Consider the following 18,849-nt stretch of genomic DNA (forward strand, 5'->3'; position numbering starts at 1 on the left):
TTGCTTAGCGCGCATGCGCGATTTACCCAGTTCGTTGCGCGCTGCATTATGGGACTTTGAGGCTAGAGCCTGTTGGTCCAAATTAACAACAAAAAGAAACGTTCGCTCTCCCTATTTCACGGTTAATTACAAGCGCGATGAAAGTGTCATTGTTACATATGGGGTTACGAAATTAATCTGTCGGTATAAGCAAGTTTTAGGTGTTAACCAGGTAACTAAGGACGCTTCAGTGGACCCACGCGCATGCGCAATCGTGCCGTGTGAACGTCAACATCCCTGCTGGAGTGCAGCGTTTGTGATGAAGTGTCATTTTTGTCCATTTAACTTAATGTAATGCGGACTCTATTATTAAGAATATTTTGGAAGGATATCGTGCATCGAACATATTCTCTGGAGACGCTCCACGTGGTATAATATGAAGCTAACACGGAAACTGGTCCTAGCTAAGGCCAAGGCCTCTGACTTGGACAGCGTGAAGAAACTTAACTGCTGGTAGGTGGGAATATTTTAACACGTTTAGCTGTACTGGTTGTGGTTCTACATGCTGTTGATGGAGGCTGAGATTTACAGCTTGTTTTCTCTTCTATTTTTTACTTTTGCAGGGGATGCAACCTGACTGATGTGAGTATTAATCCCTTTGATTGATATTAATTTGTCAGACCCTGAATCCACTATTCATACACTTACATTTTTTACTGTTTCCTTTTCCTCTCTCTGCAGATTTCCATCTTCTCTCAAATACCCAACATTGAGGTGTTGACACTGAGGTTAGTATTAAGCGTCTGTTTTGTATTGGTTTTTATTTGCATCATTGCTCTCTCTCTCACACACACACACACACACACATACACACAATCCACCCACAGTTACAGTGTACCGAAGCATCATAATTCATAAATCATGTACATGGTGTTCTCTGACTCTCTCTGCAGTGTCAACAGCATCTTGTCTCTCTCTCCTCTGGCTGGCTGCCTCTCTCTGTGTGAGCTCTACCTGAGGAGGAACATGGTGCCCTCCCTCTCTGAGCTGTCCCATCTGCGCCCGCTGACGCACCTCAAAGTGCTCTGGTTGGCTGAGAACCCCTGTTGCGGAACCGACTCTAATCAATACCGGCTCACCGTTCTCCGCTGCCTGCCCCACCTACAGAAGCTGGACAACCAAGGTGAGTTTGCACTGCCACTCTTATAGCACTGATATGTGAATCATATACAGTAAGGTGTTTGTTTGTGTGCAGTAGTGACAGAGGAGGAGGTTGCACTCGCTCTTGTGGAGGGGGAAGAGGTCACCACACCGCCCGCCACGGTGCAAAACCAGCTTTCCACCAATGGACTGGTGGACACGGAGACAGAGAATGATGCCCTCAACTACAACATGGAGGAGACCAAGTAAGCCCCCATAGAGAGACATTAACACTCACCGAAAAAACATGTTGTACGCTGAAAATAACACATCAAGCGAATGTAGACATTTCTAATAATAATGCAAATAAAAATAACTATTTACTCCTGCTTTTGTAGTAAAATCAGGGAACAGTTGGGGATGAAGCCTCTACCCAGAGACAAGTTCCCCTCACTTACTTCTCCATTAACCAGAGAAACCAAAAGATCTACCACAAAGGTAGCACACACTCAAAATGTGTATTTGTGTTTTGTCTGCGAGCAATGCTCCTAACCTAAATGAGTGATTGTTGCTTGCTCCAAACTGCACTAGAGATTCATGCCGGTTAATATGTAATGTAAGTAGTAACTGATGACTCTTATTGTATTTTCAGTCACACACTCTTGAAGCCTTGTTGCTGCTGCTGAGGGATCTGGATGAAGAGGAGCTTCACATCGTACACACAGCAACCCAGAACAGACTCCAGACGTACACACGACTCAACACAGAAACACAAGACTCACTGCAGACAGAAAACCCCTGACATTCAACACTGATCCCAGAACAGACTCCAGACGTACACACTCAACACAGAAACACAAGACTCACTGCAGACAGAAAACCCCTGACATTAAACACTGATCCCAGAACAGACTCCAGACGTACACACTCGACACAGAAACACAAGACTCACTGCAGACAGAAAACACCTGACATTCAACACTGATCCCAGAACAGACTCCAGACGTACACACTCGACACAGAAACACAAGACTCACTGCAGACAGAAAACCCCTGACATTCAACACTGATCCCAGAACAGACTCCAGACATACACACTCGACACAGAGACACAAGACTCACTAAAGACAGAAAACGCCTGACATTCAACGCTGGTCCATTTCATGACATGCACTCGAGGCCAAACTCGTTACTCCCTCTGCACTAACCTGCTGCCCGCTGCAAAATGCATGTCCGTTTCCATTTCAGTGACCCCACAGTCCTTTTTTCGGTCTGCAGAGGACTAGTGAATCATTCCCTGCCTTTTCAAAAGCGAAAGAATGTAAGTTTTGCTAAATGTAAATAAGACATTGTACCTATTTGTGTAAATAAAGAGGAAAACTGCAATACAAATTTTTACTGTTGATTTCATTTACAGACAAGACACATCACATTATACAGTACAATATGAATTCTACAGTGCTACAAAGGGGCATTTCGAACAAGTTGAAACATTTCACCAGTAGATTCAGAAGCTTTTCCTTAAACTGTGCAGTGACTGAGGTGAGCTCCTGTCTTCTGTAAACAAACCACAGTTGGGCTTTCCTCGCAGTGACACCAATACAACCAGATTACCGGTATCCCTTATGTCACTTTGCTTTCTTAGCATTTCGGCACATGCAGGTGGTGCTGACCTGGGACACAGGAAACTACATGGTAGTCTGCAGCCTGCATAGACTGAAGCCCAATCCACCCCCAGACTTGTGCAATTCAGTCATACCTACTGTCTGTGACGTGTTCAATGTCATCACGTCAAGTCTGCGAGGGCAAGACTGCTTACCTCTATATTTTGTGTCATGATGTGGTTGAATATTGTTTATGGCCTATATGATTCAACTAACTTTAATGAAGTAATTGTTTCACGCATTCATAGTAAGTTATTTTTGTCATTTTGTTCGGCGAGTCGAAAAACCACATCATGATGTCTCTATTTGTAATGAACTGTGGGGTAATTAAATAGTGAAGTCTGCACCACAAGTGGACTCTGGAGGTCTGCAGAAAGTCTGCTTGAGGCCGCTTGTGGACTGGATGGAATGTGGATTTAGACAGCCCTCAGTGCTTGCAGACTTCCCGGGAATGTGAGTCTGCAAGTGTGGTGAAGTCCGGATATTTGGATTGGGCCAATGATAGTAGTTCAAAGGTAATCTAAGCACTCTTCTTCTCATTCGCCCTCCTCCTTCTCCAGGAAATCCATCAATGTGCTTGTTTCCACGGGAACCACCAGGTACTCCACCCCATCTGCACCCTGGAAAATCATATCGGAGTAATTGTCAAATGGGCTACCTTGCAACAAGCGCCACCTTAAAGCCCCATTCAGCAAGTTTTCCAAGTTTTGCTATTGGAGAAACTGCGCCCTCTGGGTGCAATAGTATCGATAACGATATCGCCGTTCAAAGTCAACAAAACACAGCGCCAGAAAGCTCTATGTACATGTTGTGACATCGGGTACTCACCACGTGATGAAATAATAATCCATAGTTCCGTGAAACATCATTTTCGTAGCAAATCTGAATCGAGTTACTTCCTTGTTTTCATGAAGACAACGCTTCCACTGTACAGCGCATGCGCGCATCCTTTTTTTTTTTTTTTTTATTGCCACGGGACGTGGCAGACAAACTGCTTAGTCCCAGGGCTGGCCAATGGAGGGCGGTGTGGGATAAATAAAGTCGAGAGTCTCCCTATTACAAGTCAATCTACCATGTCCTATGACTAAAAAGCTCTTGTATTACAGTAAAAAATGTAAAAAATCTTACTGATTTGGGCTTTAAGTAAATTGGGTTTGAATGAAACTTTATAATGGAGAGAACTCGAGCGGGCCCAACCTTGCGAGTCCGAATCAGCTTGTGGTCTCTGAACTCAGTCAGCTGGGTCCGCAGGGTGAGGTCAGAGTTCACCAGGAACGCCTCTCGACAACGCTGGTAGAAATCCTGGAATGACAATCCTGCAAGCAGTGCACACCGTCACACAATGCGGTGATATTAAAGCATAATGATCATATAGGATTATAGTCATATTTTAGGCAGGGGGACATTTTAGAAGCATGTGTGTGTACCTGTGTATGAAGGGTTGTCTTTGTTTTCCAGCTGAAATTCCACCAGCAGTTTGAAAATCCCTCTGCAAAACGACAGGACACATGGCCATGAAGAAATTGAGTACCTTACCTTAACAGTTTTTATTATTGTCTAACTGAAGAAGTGTGTGTCTGTGCGTTGTACGTACCTTGCATTGGTTGTCAAGCTGCGAAGAACGTGCGTGAGGGAGGACAGAGCCAGAGCCCCAGTCTGCTGCACCAGGAGGGAGTTTTCATACGATGTCTCCTCTGCGTAGCGCTGGAAAGACACACACTCCCACCACAGCCAGTTAAACTGGCTCTGCTTACACTGGTCCCACACTGAAGAAGACACAGAAAAGCTACAGTTGCTGGGAGATGTTTCGTCTAATACAGTAGCCCTTTTTACACAGAGATCCCGCAATATTGCTATAAAGAAGGCTTTTGCCTTTTTACACAGAACCCAACAACCGCGGCAACAGTGAGGGAATTTACACCTGGCATTAAAATGGGTTTTGGGTGATCGGATTGCAATCGGATAGTGCTTGACCACATGAAAGAACAGGTGTAAATGCACCCAAGACGCATTGAGGTTGGATTGTGATCCGAAAACGCCTTTTAATTCCAGGTGTAAATTTCCTCAGTGTGTGCTTTTAGAGTGCATGTTAGGGTTGCGGAATAAAAAGAGGCGTGACGTGTAACTTAACAGCATCAGACAATGTACAACAGACGACACTGCATTAACAAGTCATTTTTTCCCCCCATTGCTTTGATCCCACTATTGAATTATATTAAATATATTATATGCTTGGATTAACTTATTTCTGATATTAACAATTCATTCTCAGAGCTGTTAGAATTCCCCTGAGTCTCCCCATCATTTTTATGAATGAAGCCTCCCAACACACCCCTGTCCCGTCTTGCCAGGTTCACCCTCTTTACACAGACGTAGATTTGGCACTATTACTACCTCCATTGCTAATCCCCCCTCCATTCCGTATTCGTTACTTTTACACAAGACTGCGAGGCGGAATAATGGCGCAAGATTTCCCACCTTGAATAGGCAGTGGAAAAGGGGCTCTTATGACACTGAGATCAACACAGATCCAATCACCTACCCAGTGGAGCATTGATATGGTCAATAGAAGCCACTAAGTGCAGGTTGGGAAGGGATGCCAGCTGCCCCAGTGCACTCTGGGTCTTCTCTCCTCGGAGCATTGGTCCATCGATGTTGTGGATTATCAGGTACACATGGAGATCTGGGCCTGAGGGCACGCACACACAAACACACGCATGCTTCAGCTGTAGACACGACACAACATGGAACCCCTGATACCTCTCACATGTGTGCGTTGATCTTGTAATAACACAGACTCTTTGCAGCACATGTTAGGCACTCACTGTCTCTGAGGGTTTGGGCGATGTACTGGATTTGGTCTGAGGGCGTTCGGAAAGTTCCCTGGTGCTCCAGAACCTCGGACGTCAGGGCGTTTAAGATCTGCAGTTGAGAGCATATACAGTAGTACATTGATGGATGAAGACATACAAATGACTGTAATAAAATCAATTTCCAGTTGTATCAATACTTGCTCATTTTGCTTGTGGCTCCACTATTACTATACTACTAGGTAGGTTATGCTCCAAGTTTTGTTTCTGATTTACACTGCGTTCTTGCTCCACAGCTGCTAAATGAATGAATACAGAGGAAACACTGACTTGCTCATTGAAAAAGTGTGTGTATAGTGACAGAGGCAAAGGTGTGTGTGTATACTGACGGATTTGAGAGTAATGGAAGGGAAGAATCCATTGACGACCAGGTGGAATTCTTGAGCCAAGTGAGACACACGGAAGTCCTCCAGCAGAGCCTTCTTGCTGCCCAAACCATAGACCAGCACACTGAAGCCCAACCTACAGACACACACACGTCATCTCGTACCAAGGACCAAACCAGTCAAATGTTTGGACACGCCTGATTGAACGTTCTGGTTTTTCATTATCATAAAGCCATTTTGATCTAAAGTCTCCTGCTTAAATGGCTAAAATGCATTTCTTAGACAATTATAAATAGTGACATTGATGCCTAAGTATGAATTCCTTTTCAAAGCCTTGATTTGTTTAACACTGTTTTGGTCATTGCAGTTTTGATGCCTTTACTATTATTCTAAAAGGTTGAAAATAGTAAAAAAAAAAAAAAAAAACATAAAGAACAATGTGTGTGGCCCGGCAGTATATATGCATGCGATGAGGATGAGCACAAGCCACACTTACTGTAACTGTAGCATCCATTTACTGAAGTGCTTTTGGTGTTTTTTGTGGAGCTGCTGGATCTCTGCTGAGTAACAGGCTGGCTTGCCTTCTAACAGCCGGAACAGCGTCTCCTGGCAACACAAAATAACAATGGATCTCAATAATGTGTGCTTAACACACGTGAACATGTACAATTGGCTGTGATATACTGACCCTGTCGAGTTTAGGGGTGTGTAAACGCTCGAGGGTGCGGTCTGATGTCAAAACCTTCGAACTGCCGTGGGCCTCAAAATACTCTTCAACCAGACTGGGCTGGACAGGAGAGAAGACAGTTTTAAGAAGAGATTATAGCATTATAAAGTAATAGAGTACAGTTAATCACACACGCGTGCGCACGCACACACACACACACACACACCTGGTTGGGTTCTGGGGCGTTCTTGCTCTTCTTGGCAGGAGTCTTGTACAGAGCTGCAGACTGGGCCTTACTGGGCGTTCTAGGCTGCTTCATGGGTTCCTTCTCCTCCTTATCTTCCTCCTCCTCTTCTCCGGAGTCCGAGGGTGACAGCTCGCTGTCACTGTCTGACCGCAAGCTGGGGCCTGGAAACACCAAACAGCTTGAGATAATATAACGACAGTCTAGGTCAGGCTTTCCCAACCGTGGGGTCGCATGGAATTCAGATGGGGTCGCCTGAAATCTCTAGTAATTGATCAATGCAAATTATTATTATAATGAAAACACACAATTTAAAATATATTTGTAGCCTACTTACCGGTAGCTCTTTTTCAATGTTCATTATTCATTGTTTAATCCACTGATCTGTGGCTTGTCCTGGCTATTCTGCCTCTGGCAGCCGTCCACAATAAAATACATGAAATAGCCTAAATGTGGTCTAAATTGAACGTTTATTTGCAACGTGGTATTACAAACTATTACATGATCGAAAACAAATTAATTTGAGCAAAAAAGTAGCTGTTTTGAATGTCTGGGGTCACTAGTTTTGTGATGTCAAAGTGGGGTCACAAGCCAAAAAAGGTTAGGGAGCACTGGTCTAGGTTTACATACTGGAATATGCACAGAAGCTACTGCCATTACATACTAACTCACCTGTCAGCCTCTTCCTGAGCCTGTGGGGCGTTGTGGAGACAAACTGCACCTTCTTGCCCTGTCATATAACAAGAAGTAGCAGAGGTTACGCTGTCATATAACAAGAAGTAGAGGTTACGCTGTCATATAACAAGAAGTAGCAGAGGTTACGCTGTCATATAACAAGAAGTAGCAGAGGTTACACTGTCATATAACAAGAAGTAGCAGAGGTTACACTGTCATATAACAAGAAGTAGAGGTTACGCTGTCATATAACAAGAAGTAGAGGTTACGCTGTCATATAACAAGAAGTAGCAGAGGTTACACTGTCATATAACAAGAAGTAGAGGTTACGCTGTCATATAACAAGAAGTAGAGGTTACGCTGTCATATAACAAGAAGTAGAGGTTACGCTGTCATATAACAAGAAGTAGCAGAGGTTACGCTGTCATATAACAAGAAGTAGAGGTTACGCTGTCATATAACAAGAAGTAGAGGTTACGCTGTCATATAACAAGAAGTAGCAGAGGTTACGCTGTCATATAACAAGAAGTAGAGGTTACGCTGTCATATAACAAGAAGTAGAGGTTACGCTGTCATATAACAAGAAGTAGAGGTTACGCTGTCATATAACAAGAAGTAGAGGTTATGCTGTCATATAACAAGAAGTAGAGGTTACGCTGTCATATAACAAGAAGTAGAGGTTACGCTGTCATATAACAAGAAGCAGCAGAGGTTACGCTGTCATATAACAAGAAGTAGAGGTTACGCTGTCATATAACAAGAAGTAGAGGTTACGCTGTCATATAACAAGAAGTAGAGGTTACGCTGTCATATAACAAGAAGTAGAGGTTATGCTGTCATATAACAAGAAGTAGAGGTTACGCTGTCATATAACAAGAAGTAGAGGTTACGCTGTCATATAACAAGAAGCAGCAGAGGTTACGCTGTCATATAACAAGAAGTAGAGGTTACGCTGTCATATAACAAGAAGTAGAGGTTACGCTGTCATATAACAAGAAGTAGAGGTTACGCTGTCATATAACAAGTAGAGGTTACGCTGTCATATAACAAGAAGTAGAGGTTACGCTGTCATATAACAAGAAGTAGAGGATACGCTGTCATATAACAAGAAGTAGAGGTTACGCTGTCATATAACAAGAAGTAGAGGTTATGCTGTCATATAACAAGAAGTAGAGGTTATGCTGTCATATAACAAGAAGTAGAGGTTACGCTGTCATATAACAAGAAGTAGCAGAGGTTACGCTGTCATATAACAAGAAGTAGAGGTTACGCTGTCATATAGTCATATAACAAGAAGTAGCAGAGGTTACGCTGTCATATAACAAGTAGCAGAGGTTACGGTGTCATATAACAAGAAGTAGCAGAGGTTACGCTGTCATATAACAAGAAGTAGCAGAGGTTACGCTGTCATATAACAAGAAGTAGCAGAGGTTACACTGTCATATAACAAGAAGTAGCAGAGGTTACGCTGTCATATAACAAGAAGTAGAGGTTACGCTGTCATATAGTCATATAACAAGAAGTAGCAGAGGTTACGCTGTCATATAACAAGTAGCAGAGGTTACGGTGTCATATAACAAGAAGTAGCAGAGGTTACGCTGTCATATACCAAGTAGGAGAGGTTACACTGTCATATAACAAGAAGTAGCAGAGGTTACGCTGTCATATAACAAGAAGTAGCAGAGGTTACGCTGTCATATAACAAGAAGTAGCAGAGGTTACGCCGAGAACAGGCCCACAACAACAAGGCAGCTTGGCAGCATCACCACAATGTTGTTTGTATTTGAGAGACAAAACAAACAAGTTCCTTTGTCTCACCCTCTGTGGCGTCCTGCTTTCACTTCCGTGGTCTGTAGAGAGAAAGAACAGACTTCGCTGTAAATGGATGTAAGATATGATCAACTCAACAAGCAGAGAGTGCGTGTGTGGGACTCACTGCGGCCTGCGCGGGTGGGAGTGGAGGGTTCGAGGGCAGGGGACGTGCTGAAGCTTACGCTTTTCCCAGGAGTCCGTGCCAATTCACTCGCTGCACACCGAAACACACAAGAAAAAGAGTTGAGAATCATCTGATAATAACACATGAGAGAAAGTGCATGTTGTGTGTGGGTCAGAGAGAGTGTGAGTTACAGTGGAGGCGGACTGTCCGGTTGAGTTCTCACCTGTCTGGGCCATGCTGTGGGCGCGTTTGATTTTCTGGAAGGTGAAAACAGAGCCTCCTGCCACTCCAGACACACTCTCCTCACCTTCTGTCAGGCCAAGAAAAAGTATGTCATATATCACTATACACACACTCAAGTGTAGCAACAGGGTATATTTATTTTATTTTATTTAACTTCATGTTGGAGACCACAAATTTAAAAAGCATCTGACCTCCATAAAGGGGGGCAAGGAAAAAGAGTATCACATTATTACTATTATGGATAAAGAGAGAAGAGAGATGGAAATAAAGCTGGAATGCTGGTGGTTCAGTAACAAACAACAACGTATGACTCACAAAGGTTTGGTTTGGTGACCTCTCGAGGTAGGTCACCAAACCCTTTCATACCCCCAAATCAACCTGGGAATAACTCTGGTTGGACCCTTTTGGTGTGAAAGAGGTATTACCGTTACTCACCTTCTGTGTTGTCTGCTCCGAGAGCCTGGACGTAGGTCTGCTCATCAAAGACTTCATCTTCATCATCCTCACATTCTTCGTCTTCTCCGACCCGTCGCCTGGCTGAGCTCTTTAACGTCACCATCTTCTGAACAGCTCCGCTGCTGCCCTGCACACCTTCACAGAAAGTTATACACAGAGACAGGCAGTCAGCCAGTGAGACAGACAGAGAGGCCCAGGCTCACCATGTCCATACAAAGAAGAGTGCTTTTGGCAGCAGCAGCGAAGTGACAGTTCTCCATACCGTCCTGTTTGTCCACAATGTGCTGAACAACATCTCCATCCCCGATGAACTTCACCTCCAACACACTCATGTCTAAAAGGAAACATTTAATGTTACAATCAGTGATGCTAGGAACTAGTATCTACACTGGCTTTTTCAAAGACCCCCATTTGATGAGATCTTGTCTCTCTGACCCAAATCTGAGAATATTTTTTTTTGTTGTTAGAGCTATATGATTTTGATTTTGTCTGGCAGAATTCCATAAATATCAGTATTGTAGAAAGCTAACAGTCATTCCTCTACACTCTAATTGGGTACTTGTAAATGAAATAATGACGAAGTTTATCAGTTTGCGGGGACCCCCTGGAACCCCCACGTTGGACATGAACTTCGCACCCCATGTTTTTGATCTGACTTTTTGTCACTGTACACGTACAGTCAGTGACGTCAGTCGAGTTATAACGTTAAACTGTAACATTAATTCAATGATAATGATAATGGCATTAGTGCTAACCACGCCAACGTTACAGCCTCTAACCTGTGGAAACATGGCAGCCAACAGCAACAATTATCACAAATGTGTCCACTGATAGTACACTGACTGTCAAAAAGTAGCTATAAAGTTTAATAGTAGCCTACTGTAATTTACCTGATATGTGTCAATATCGCCTGAGGAAAACGTAAACAAAACTAGAGAGCTAAACTACTAGTGCGACTTGTGACAGCAGATTCCGCGCCTTCCTCCAAAGTTTTTAAACCACGTGACAAGTGAAAGGTCGCACGGTAGCCAATCGCAACGTTGTATTCAGTAAAACACCATTTCCCAGGATGCATATCGTGTTCAGAACAGAAGAAGAAGAAGCAGAAGAAGAAGAAGAATGTAAATATCAAGCGCCTGCACTGCGAGGGCACTGGAGGCACCATGCGGGATCAATCCAGTGTCCAGTGTCCAAAAAGGATAAAGGTTATCATGCTGTGTTTTATGTTAATTATGTTAGTGGACGTAGTTCGTGGTTGTGTGCTCTGTGCTTGGTTATGTGGTTAATGTTTCCATCTAGTGGACACATAGTAGAACTACATCAGTGGAGCTGTAGTTTCTCCAATCTCTGCATCGGACCCTTGGCCTGGAGGATGTTTTATTTATGGGGGAAACGAAAACAAAAGTGCAAACCATAAATAGGGGTGACCGTCTGTAGAATTGAAAACATTTTAAAGCCAGTTTAGAAAGTTCAGTGCATTGTATATTGGCATCTTACTGTCATGAGGCCCTTTGTCTCATTAATCCTCCTGTTAGGAAAGTATAGTATAACTGTTTGGTTTTAATCAGTGAAGAGAAGCGACTTTAAATAGATGAATAATTATCGTGTACAGCTTTTGTTTTGTCAAAGATACTCAAGTACATTGATACTATAATAGCTACCTCAATGAGAAAGCTGCAAAAACTGAACATCTTATTGACACTGAATTTCGTTTGAACAATATAGAGTATATGCACATGTACTGAAACTTAGCTATTCTGTCTCTACCATAAGACCATTACACATCTAGATTCTTTCCTGGGCTACATTTTTATGGATTTGTGGTTTCTGTATACTTGGTAATACTCATTGTATATCTGTGCCAGTTAAAAAGAAAAGCTGGATGCTTCTGTCTTTTCTGTACAGTAATTTCAGTAGGTTAGTCTCCTGACTGAGCTGCTCACATTGAAAATATAAAGGGATGACAGTGTACACAATTAAATCAGGAATATTAAAAGACCAATGAACATTTCTGAAAGAAGTTTATTATCATACTCATTATCATAATTGGTTAATTATTAAAAGAAAAATCCAAGGAAAGCTCATTTTTCTAGCACGGCCCTGCTTTGCATCATACAGTTACACACATTCACACTGGGAGCTGCCCAGTACAACCACAGTCTTCTACTGGTGGCTACTGAGCAGCTCAGCTAGGACAGTTGTTGCTTCACTCACAGTCAATTGTTTCCCCACCCATATTTTCCCAACCGGTGCAGGGATTTGAACCGGCAACCTTCCAGTCACAAGCCCACTTCTTTAACCTCTAGGGCCCTATCTTCCCACTGGCCTTAGGCGCTAAACTGGCGTTAAAAACGCAAAAAAACGCGCTTTGCGCCTGCCTCGGAAAGATAGCATCATGTTTTTAGGCCCCGAAATGCGCTTTACGCCGAAGAGGCGTGGCGCAGTGCCAGAATAGGCCAGAATGGGCGTTTCGGCCTTAAATACCGGCTTAACGCTATCTTCTCCCCTGGCGTTAATTTAGCGCTTATCGCTTTTCAAAACCAGGCCTTATTCGGTGCGCCGGGGATATTACTCTGCGTAATTATGTGCAGCTCTCCTCTGCCATCTCACTCTCTCTCCCCCTCTCTCTCTCTCTCACTCCCTCTCTCTCGTGCGTCAGACACAATGAGAGATGAAAAAAATGTTGTTATACCGTAGTTTTGAGCCCCTGTCATTCAGAGGCTGTTGCATCATCCTACCTGTGCAGTGGGTGAGAAGAAAAGGTAGCGAGAGAAAACAATATCATTCTGCCCAAACTTTCACCAATCTAATCTCATCATGACATCCAGGGATAGGCTATATTTTTCTAGCCGATGCGTTTAGAACATTCTTTTCACTTTGATCTTGCTATAGTGTAGCGTATTTACATGCTTGCTGTATTTAAACTGCAGTGAGATTGGTTTGAGAAGCATAATAATATGGAATAATATATATGGAGACAGATGGGGATGAAATAGGGAGGGGCGGAGCTCAGAGCGCTTTGGTCAGGCTTTTCTGACCGGATTGGATCGCTCCGTGGAATGGAACATGAAAGGGACATTGTGATTCGTTTACTGCACTTCTCCAATGAGCACGTTGTGAATAATTCTACGCTTAAAAGGCGTGGTTATAATGCTTATGGCCGCGTGTAGCGCCGACACGAAAATAGGGAGTGCGCCGGTCCACGCCCACTAATATAGGCTGCGCCTGGCGCTAAGCGCTAATATAAGGCCAGTGGGACGATAGGGCCCTAGAGTCTACAACAACTGGTAAATAGTGAGGACAAAATCACTAAAATCTTTAATCTGTAAGTGTAAAACGTTTTTTTATAGGTTCTATAATCTATGGTATACTTACATTAGTCAAAGTACCAAAAAAACGCACTCAACCCTCAAAACCTTCTATGGGTGCTGAATCCTCCAAAACATATCACAGAAAGGAATTGATCCAGGACAGCACTCCAATAATTGAAAGTTATTGGAGTGCTATCCTGGTTCAATTCCTTTCTGTGATACTTACATTAGTGTCATCTGCTATTATGCACAATTACATTAAGATGCCATACATGTGTGACTGTTGAGGAGCTCTTCACCACCCACGGGTGGGCGTCCACCTGCCCACCAGACGGCCCTCAGAGTGGACATGGTAGACGGGATGCATCACTGCCGTTGCACACGACTGCAAAAACAAATGCAGAGACGGTGAGATGGGCAAAAAGACACCGACAGAGCAACACTGCGACTGCAACTGCACTTGTACTAACATGGTAGGGGATCAGTTTGAGCAGAGTGCCGAGGGGGAATCTACTGTAGTCCAGCCGGCCTGAGACGGGCTCCACTCTGCCGTGCTCCTGGGTCATCGAGAGCAACCTGGAGGGAGGGCAGACAGAAACGCCTCTCGTCAGTTTCGTGTTCAGACATCCGTTTTGTATCGGGGCTCAAGGCTGGGCTAGGTGGCATTACTTGAGGTCTGGGTGTCCTTCGATCATAGCGTATCCAGTGGGCAACTTTCCAGCTCCGTCCAGACTGGGAGGCGTGAGCGATGACAGTACATTAGTGCAAAGGAAGAGAAAGTTTCAATCATATGTTATAACAAAGGTATGGCATGAGTAAAACGGTGGGTAAACTATCACCTCAGAGCAGCCACATAAATATATATATATATATATAATGTATATACACACACTATCTATTCTGCAGATGAAAAGGTGAGGAAGCTGCCGGTACTGATGAAAGTAATACCTGAGTCCAGCCCACCCACAGTCAACCAGCAGCTGGTTCCGGTGAGGACAGTGTCCAATGACTCTGGTCAAGACCCGCACAGCCACATCCTCCAGACTGCAGGAGCCAATCACAGACTGCTGCACATCTGAAACAAACAACATTAAAATCACTATGAAATGAGAAATTACTTTTTGACCTTGTTAGCTAATTCTCCATATCATAATCAGAGATGCTGACAAGTAAATCATCTGCTGCATGCCACCCGGTCTGCTTAGAACACTGTAAAACTAAGGAAGTCAAAGCATGTACTGTATTATCATCACTCCTTTATCTATTAGCATACAGTATCAACATTGATTAGTTGATATTATTATTAGTAAGCATTTCTTTAATGTTAATGCACCAAAAATAATGCCGTAAGTCCAAGTCCCCATCTCTGCATAATGTACACATATTTGACAAAATGACATTTACATCTTGGAACATGGCCTGTTTTTACTGGTTACTTCATACCAGTTTTCCTAACACACCATGGTTGCATCCCAGTGGCTGGAACATATATTCATTTTGGAGTATCCAGAATTTGTGACAGGTCAAGATGAGTTTAAAATGTCTGTTTTTGTCATCACACACATGTCAACTGGACATCCACAAACATACACTAACAGAAGCACCTGCACGTGGACGCACCATAGAAGGCGTAGTTCCCGGGATGCACCTCGCTCAGCTGCGCCATGTCTTTGATTGGATGGCTGCAGGAAGGGGTGGAGCCAATGCTGGACTTACAGCTGATGCCCACAGCCTTCAGCCTGGTAGACAACACACGCACAGATGTCCACAACAACCATAACCCGACCTATGTGCTTGCATTGTTTGACTGTTTGTGCGACTGTTTGTCTCACCCCATGGAATACAAATAACATGGGTTTCCACTTTCAAAATACATGCAACGTGTCCGCAAAAGTAAGGTTTACGTGCCGTTGATACACGGAGACCAGGTGCGTGCAGGAGACCGGTGGGTTCAATCACGGCGAATCGAGGCACCACAAGCTGCAGGCACCATGAGCCGCGGCTCGAGCTCGAGCGGTGGCTTGACTGAGTCTCGGTGTAACTGGTGGTGTGAGGCCGTTTCGCCACATTTCCTGGTTAAGGTTAGGTAAGTAAAACAACTTGGTTGGGTTTAGGCAACTAAGACAAATTGGTTAAGGTTAGGGTTAGGGTTCGGGTTGATGTTAAAAACGGTTAAAACAGGGTTAAATACAGGACATGTCGGGGCTTGAACTGGCACTCTCATGGCGAGAAAGTTGAGAGTCGGGGATGCTACGGGGACGCTACCTATCTGGCCATCCCACCCCTTCTCCCTTACTTGTCCATGGCCTATTTCAATATAAGACTCACGCAATTGGAAAGTTTGGCGTATTCACTGCACGTAATTTCAAAGTGGAAAGTCGTGTTGTTTGCACGCAGATTAGGGATGCACGATATATCGGCAATCATATCGGTATCGGCCGATGTTAGTCATTTTTTAACATATCGGTATCGGTCCGATGTTGCAATGTTAATATCGGTTATCGGTATCAGCCAAATCCTTCACATTGAGATGAAATAATGCAGTAAATCTATGATTTATGGGCTTTTACAAATGTTTTTGAAATAAAGAAATGTATAACTTTTTCAAATTCAGTGTTTACATGTGTTTTTCAGTATGTACAAAATTTTATTATCATAGAAATGTGTTTTTATACAGATCATATCGACATCGGTAAATATCGGTTATCGGCCATAACAGCAATCTTAATATCGGTTATCGGCATCGGCCAAAATTTTCATATCGGTGCATCCCTAACGCAGATTGAACAAAACGGGCTGGTTGGTGGTGTGGTTTGGTTGCTTTCGCCTTACTTTTCCATGAACTGCAGAGTCAGGGTGGTGGTTTCCTGGGCGACGGCCTGTATTTGCTCCACCCCTCTGCAGTTGTAGGTGTTCCCGCAGTGGGCGTACACTCCTGTCAGCTCCACGCCCTCCGCCTCAGAGATGGCCTGCGCCAGTCTGAGCGCCTCCGGCTCCGAGTGCAGGACGCCCGCTGCAGCACAGAGCAAATACACGTGTCAGTTCACAACATTATTACCAATGCACAGCTGTCTGATTATAGGGATTAAATGCACTTCTTGTTGTTTTGTTTGTTCTTACATTTGGGATGTATTGTGTTGTTATTGCTCAAATAATTCAGCACTGGACAGTGCCCATGCGGTGCTGAAGTCTTTCACCTTTGCACGTAAAAGACGTTTTTGTCATCATTGCCATCATTACTTATAACTATTTTGCTGAATATTCTGTCCAAATTCAATTAAAAACGACATTTATATTGAGTATGCTGTGTGCCATATCTGCTTTTAAAGGGGAACTAAGCCCCCAGAATTCTGGCAGAGCTGCCTCTACCCAGCTGAGCTGTGGAGCTGTAGACTGACTCTAGAGGGCGCTCTCGCTGCATGAAAATTAAACGGTTGAACAGTTTACTCTCAAATGTGGAGATTTTGCCCAGAATCCTTCAGCAACACTACTCAAAAGCCATATACATTGAATACATTTAATTTTAAAAAGTGAGAACTTTACTAAAGTAACTCTGAAGTTATGAAAATCAACTATTTTCTTAGCACCCCCACATATTAGTCAAGCCCCCATCCCCCCCAGAAATCCTGGCACCGTGCCAGCTGCCTACCTCTCCCGTTGCCACAGTCCAGTTTGAGCCAGACGTGCCACAGCTGCCCGTCCCGCAGCCGTCTCCTCCGGAGCTGCTCCAGAGCGTCCGGGTGGTCCAGCAAAACCTGAAAGAGGCTCAGGCGCTCCGACAGGGCTGCACAGCGCTCCACCTGCACGCAGGCACACACATACACACACACTCACGCATGCACACGCACACGCACACACACACACACACACACACACACACACACACACACACACACACACACACACACACACACACACACAGGGGTTGGGGCATCAAGGTGTCAAGGGCTCAGTGTGAGGTTTAGGGTGACATGATTCAAGTGATGTCGCTTTGGGTTAGTTGGGGTAGCTTACTGAGCTTTGGTGTTGGAGTAGGGTTAGGCAATATGGACAGAATCATGATAATCACAAGAATTATTTCGACTTTGATGTATCTAATATGTGCTAAAATGTGCAAAATCACATGTCAAATAATCAAGTTGCTGTTCATTGCATTGAACTGCATGGTAAAATTTTAATCAGATTTTGTTTCTTCTTAGACAACAGAATTGTTATAATTGTCAATCATATCGAGATAATATCGATCTATCATTCATGATGAATGATAGATCGATATTATCTCGATATGATTGTCGTGAAGGTCAAGTCATAAGTGTGATTTGAGAGAACCTTATCAAAAGGAACAGAGTAAGCATAGAGAATGTCGTCAAATCCATGGTCAGCATAGAAACAGGCCTCCGCCAGTGTAGAAACCACTATGCACCTCCGTGATCCACCTGTCATGATATCAGCACACTCACTACATACACACACACACACACACACACACACACACACACACACACACACAGAGTCAGGGGTGTAGGTATAGGCGGTTGCACTGGGGCCCCTGGGGTAGAGGGGGCCCTGGAGAGAGCAGACTCTCCATCAACGTACTGGGCAGAGGTCGGGCCCTTGCAAATGACTCAAATTGCCACCCCAGAAATACGCCTGTGTTCAAATAAGGACACACTTTAGATTTAAAGTGGTGCCATTTGCAATACATGGCCTCGAAACCTTCGAGTACTATTGGTACTATTAATCTGGCCCTGCTCGAAAGGCAAAACCATCTCTGCCATAGTTTTATTTTTTGTAAAATAGTCAGTAGCAATCTATAACAAAATTATGTGCTTATTCAACATTAAATCAACATTCAACAACAATAAACAACATATTAAAGTCAGTGGTAATTTCAGAACCACAGTGAAATAGACAGTTCCTCTGCCCTCAGGTGCTGCTTACTTTGACTGTCTGTTACCAGGTGTCAGAGCGCTGTCCATGGTTCTGATAGCTTGCTCTATGACCTCTCTACTTTCCCCATACAACAGCCTAAGTAACTCATTCAACTGTTAAATCCAACATGTTGATATAGATGTCTATGCCTAATCTGTGTGTGTGTGTGTGTGTGTGTGTGTGTGTGTGTGTGTGTGTGTGTGTGTGTGTGTGTGTGTGTGTGTGTGTGTGTGTGTGTGTGTGTGTGTGTGTGTCCTTACAGAGTCTTGTGGGTCTTCATGTGTGGTCGGAGCTGGACTCCCAGGCTCTGACAGCGCTCTATCATCTTACGGGCGTTTCTCTTCGCAACATCCACATCCACCACCAGAGCAGGGGTGCACAGGGCTGAGAGGGGCTCTCCCTCCAT

The 18,849-nt window shown here is 43.9% G+C and overlaps 3 protein-coding genes across 4 annotated transcripts; 1 reads left to right on the forward strand and 2 right to left on the reverse strand.

Moving 5' to 3' along the window:
- The first annotated feature begins 295 nt into the window (after positions 1 to 295).
- Positions 296 to 2,459, forward strand: cfap410 (cilia and flagella associated protein 410). The gene is made up of 7 exons (XM_083659239.1): positions 296 to 492; positions 603 to 621; positions 721 to 767; positions 933 to 1,162; positions 1,235 to 1,385; positions 1,518 to 1,617; positions 1,772 to 2,459. The coding sequence occupies exons 1-7, from the start codon at positions 416 to 418 to the stop codon at positions 1,919 to 1,921; spliced, it is 774 nt and encodes a 257-aa protein (XP_083515365.1). The 5' UTR covers positions 296 to 415; the 3' UTR covers positions 1,922 to 2,459.
- Positions 2,460 to 2,589: 130 nt separating this feature from the next.
- Positions 2,590 to 11,200, reverse strand: orc2 (origin recognition complex, subunit 2). 2 transcript variants are annotated; one of them, XM_083659231.1, is made up of 17 exons: positions 11,091 to 11,200; positions 10,463 to 10,534; positions 10,180 to 10,327; positions 9,725 to 9,811; positions 9,502 to 9,591; positions 9,384 to 9,415; positions 7,563 to 7,620; positions 6,873 to 7,054; positions 6,668 to 6,766; positions 6,476 to 6,585; positions 5,983 to 6,115; positions 5,609 to 5,705; positions 5,326 to 5,472; positions 4,378 to 4,549; positions 4,211 to 4,272; positions 3,981 to 4,099; positions 2,590 to 3,403 (listed from the first exon to the last, which is right to left on the reverse strand). In XM_083659231.1, the coding sequence occupies exons 2-17, from the start codon at positions 10,499 to 10,501 to the stop codon at positions 3,320 to 3,322; spliced, it is 1,659 nt and encodes a 552-aa protein (XP_083515357.1). In that variant the 5' UTR covers positions 10,502 to 10,534; positions 11,091 to 11,200; the 3' UTR covers positions 2,590 to 3,319. The 2 variants fall into 2 exon arrangements, with proteins under 2 accessions (XP_083515357.1, XP_083515356.1); XM_083659230.1 differs by having other exon boundaries at positions 10,180 to 10,335.
- A 2,578-nt stretch (positions 11,201 to 13,778) lies between these two features.
- On the reverse strand, positions 13,779 to 18,849 carry LOC310796566 (D-serine dehydratase; the record flags this gene model as incomplete). The annotated part of the gene is made up of 9 exons (XM_083658772.1): positions 13,779 to 13,896; positions 13,982 to 14,087; positions 14,181 to 14,243; positions 14,460 to 14,586; positions 15,132 to 15,250; positions 16,344 to 16,524; positions 17,161 to 17,311; positions 17,841 to 17,970; positions 18,704 to 18,849. The coding sequence occupies 9 exons, from the start codon at positions 18,847 to 18,849 to the stop codon at positions 13,807 to 13,809; spliced, it is 1,113 nt and encodes a 370-aa protein (XP_083514898.1). The 3' UTR covers positions 13,779 to 13,806.

Source organism: Poromitra crassiceps, assembly GCF_964638095.1.
Source record: "Poromitra crassiceps genome assembly, chromosome: 23".
NCBI lineage: Eukaryota > Metazoa > Chordata > Actinopteri > Beryciformes > Melamphaidae > Poromitra > Poromitra crassiceps.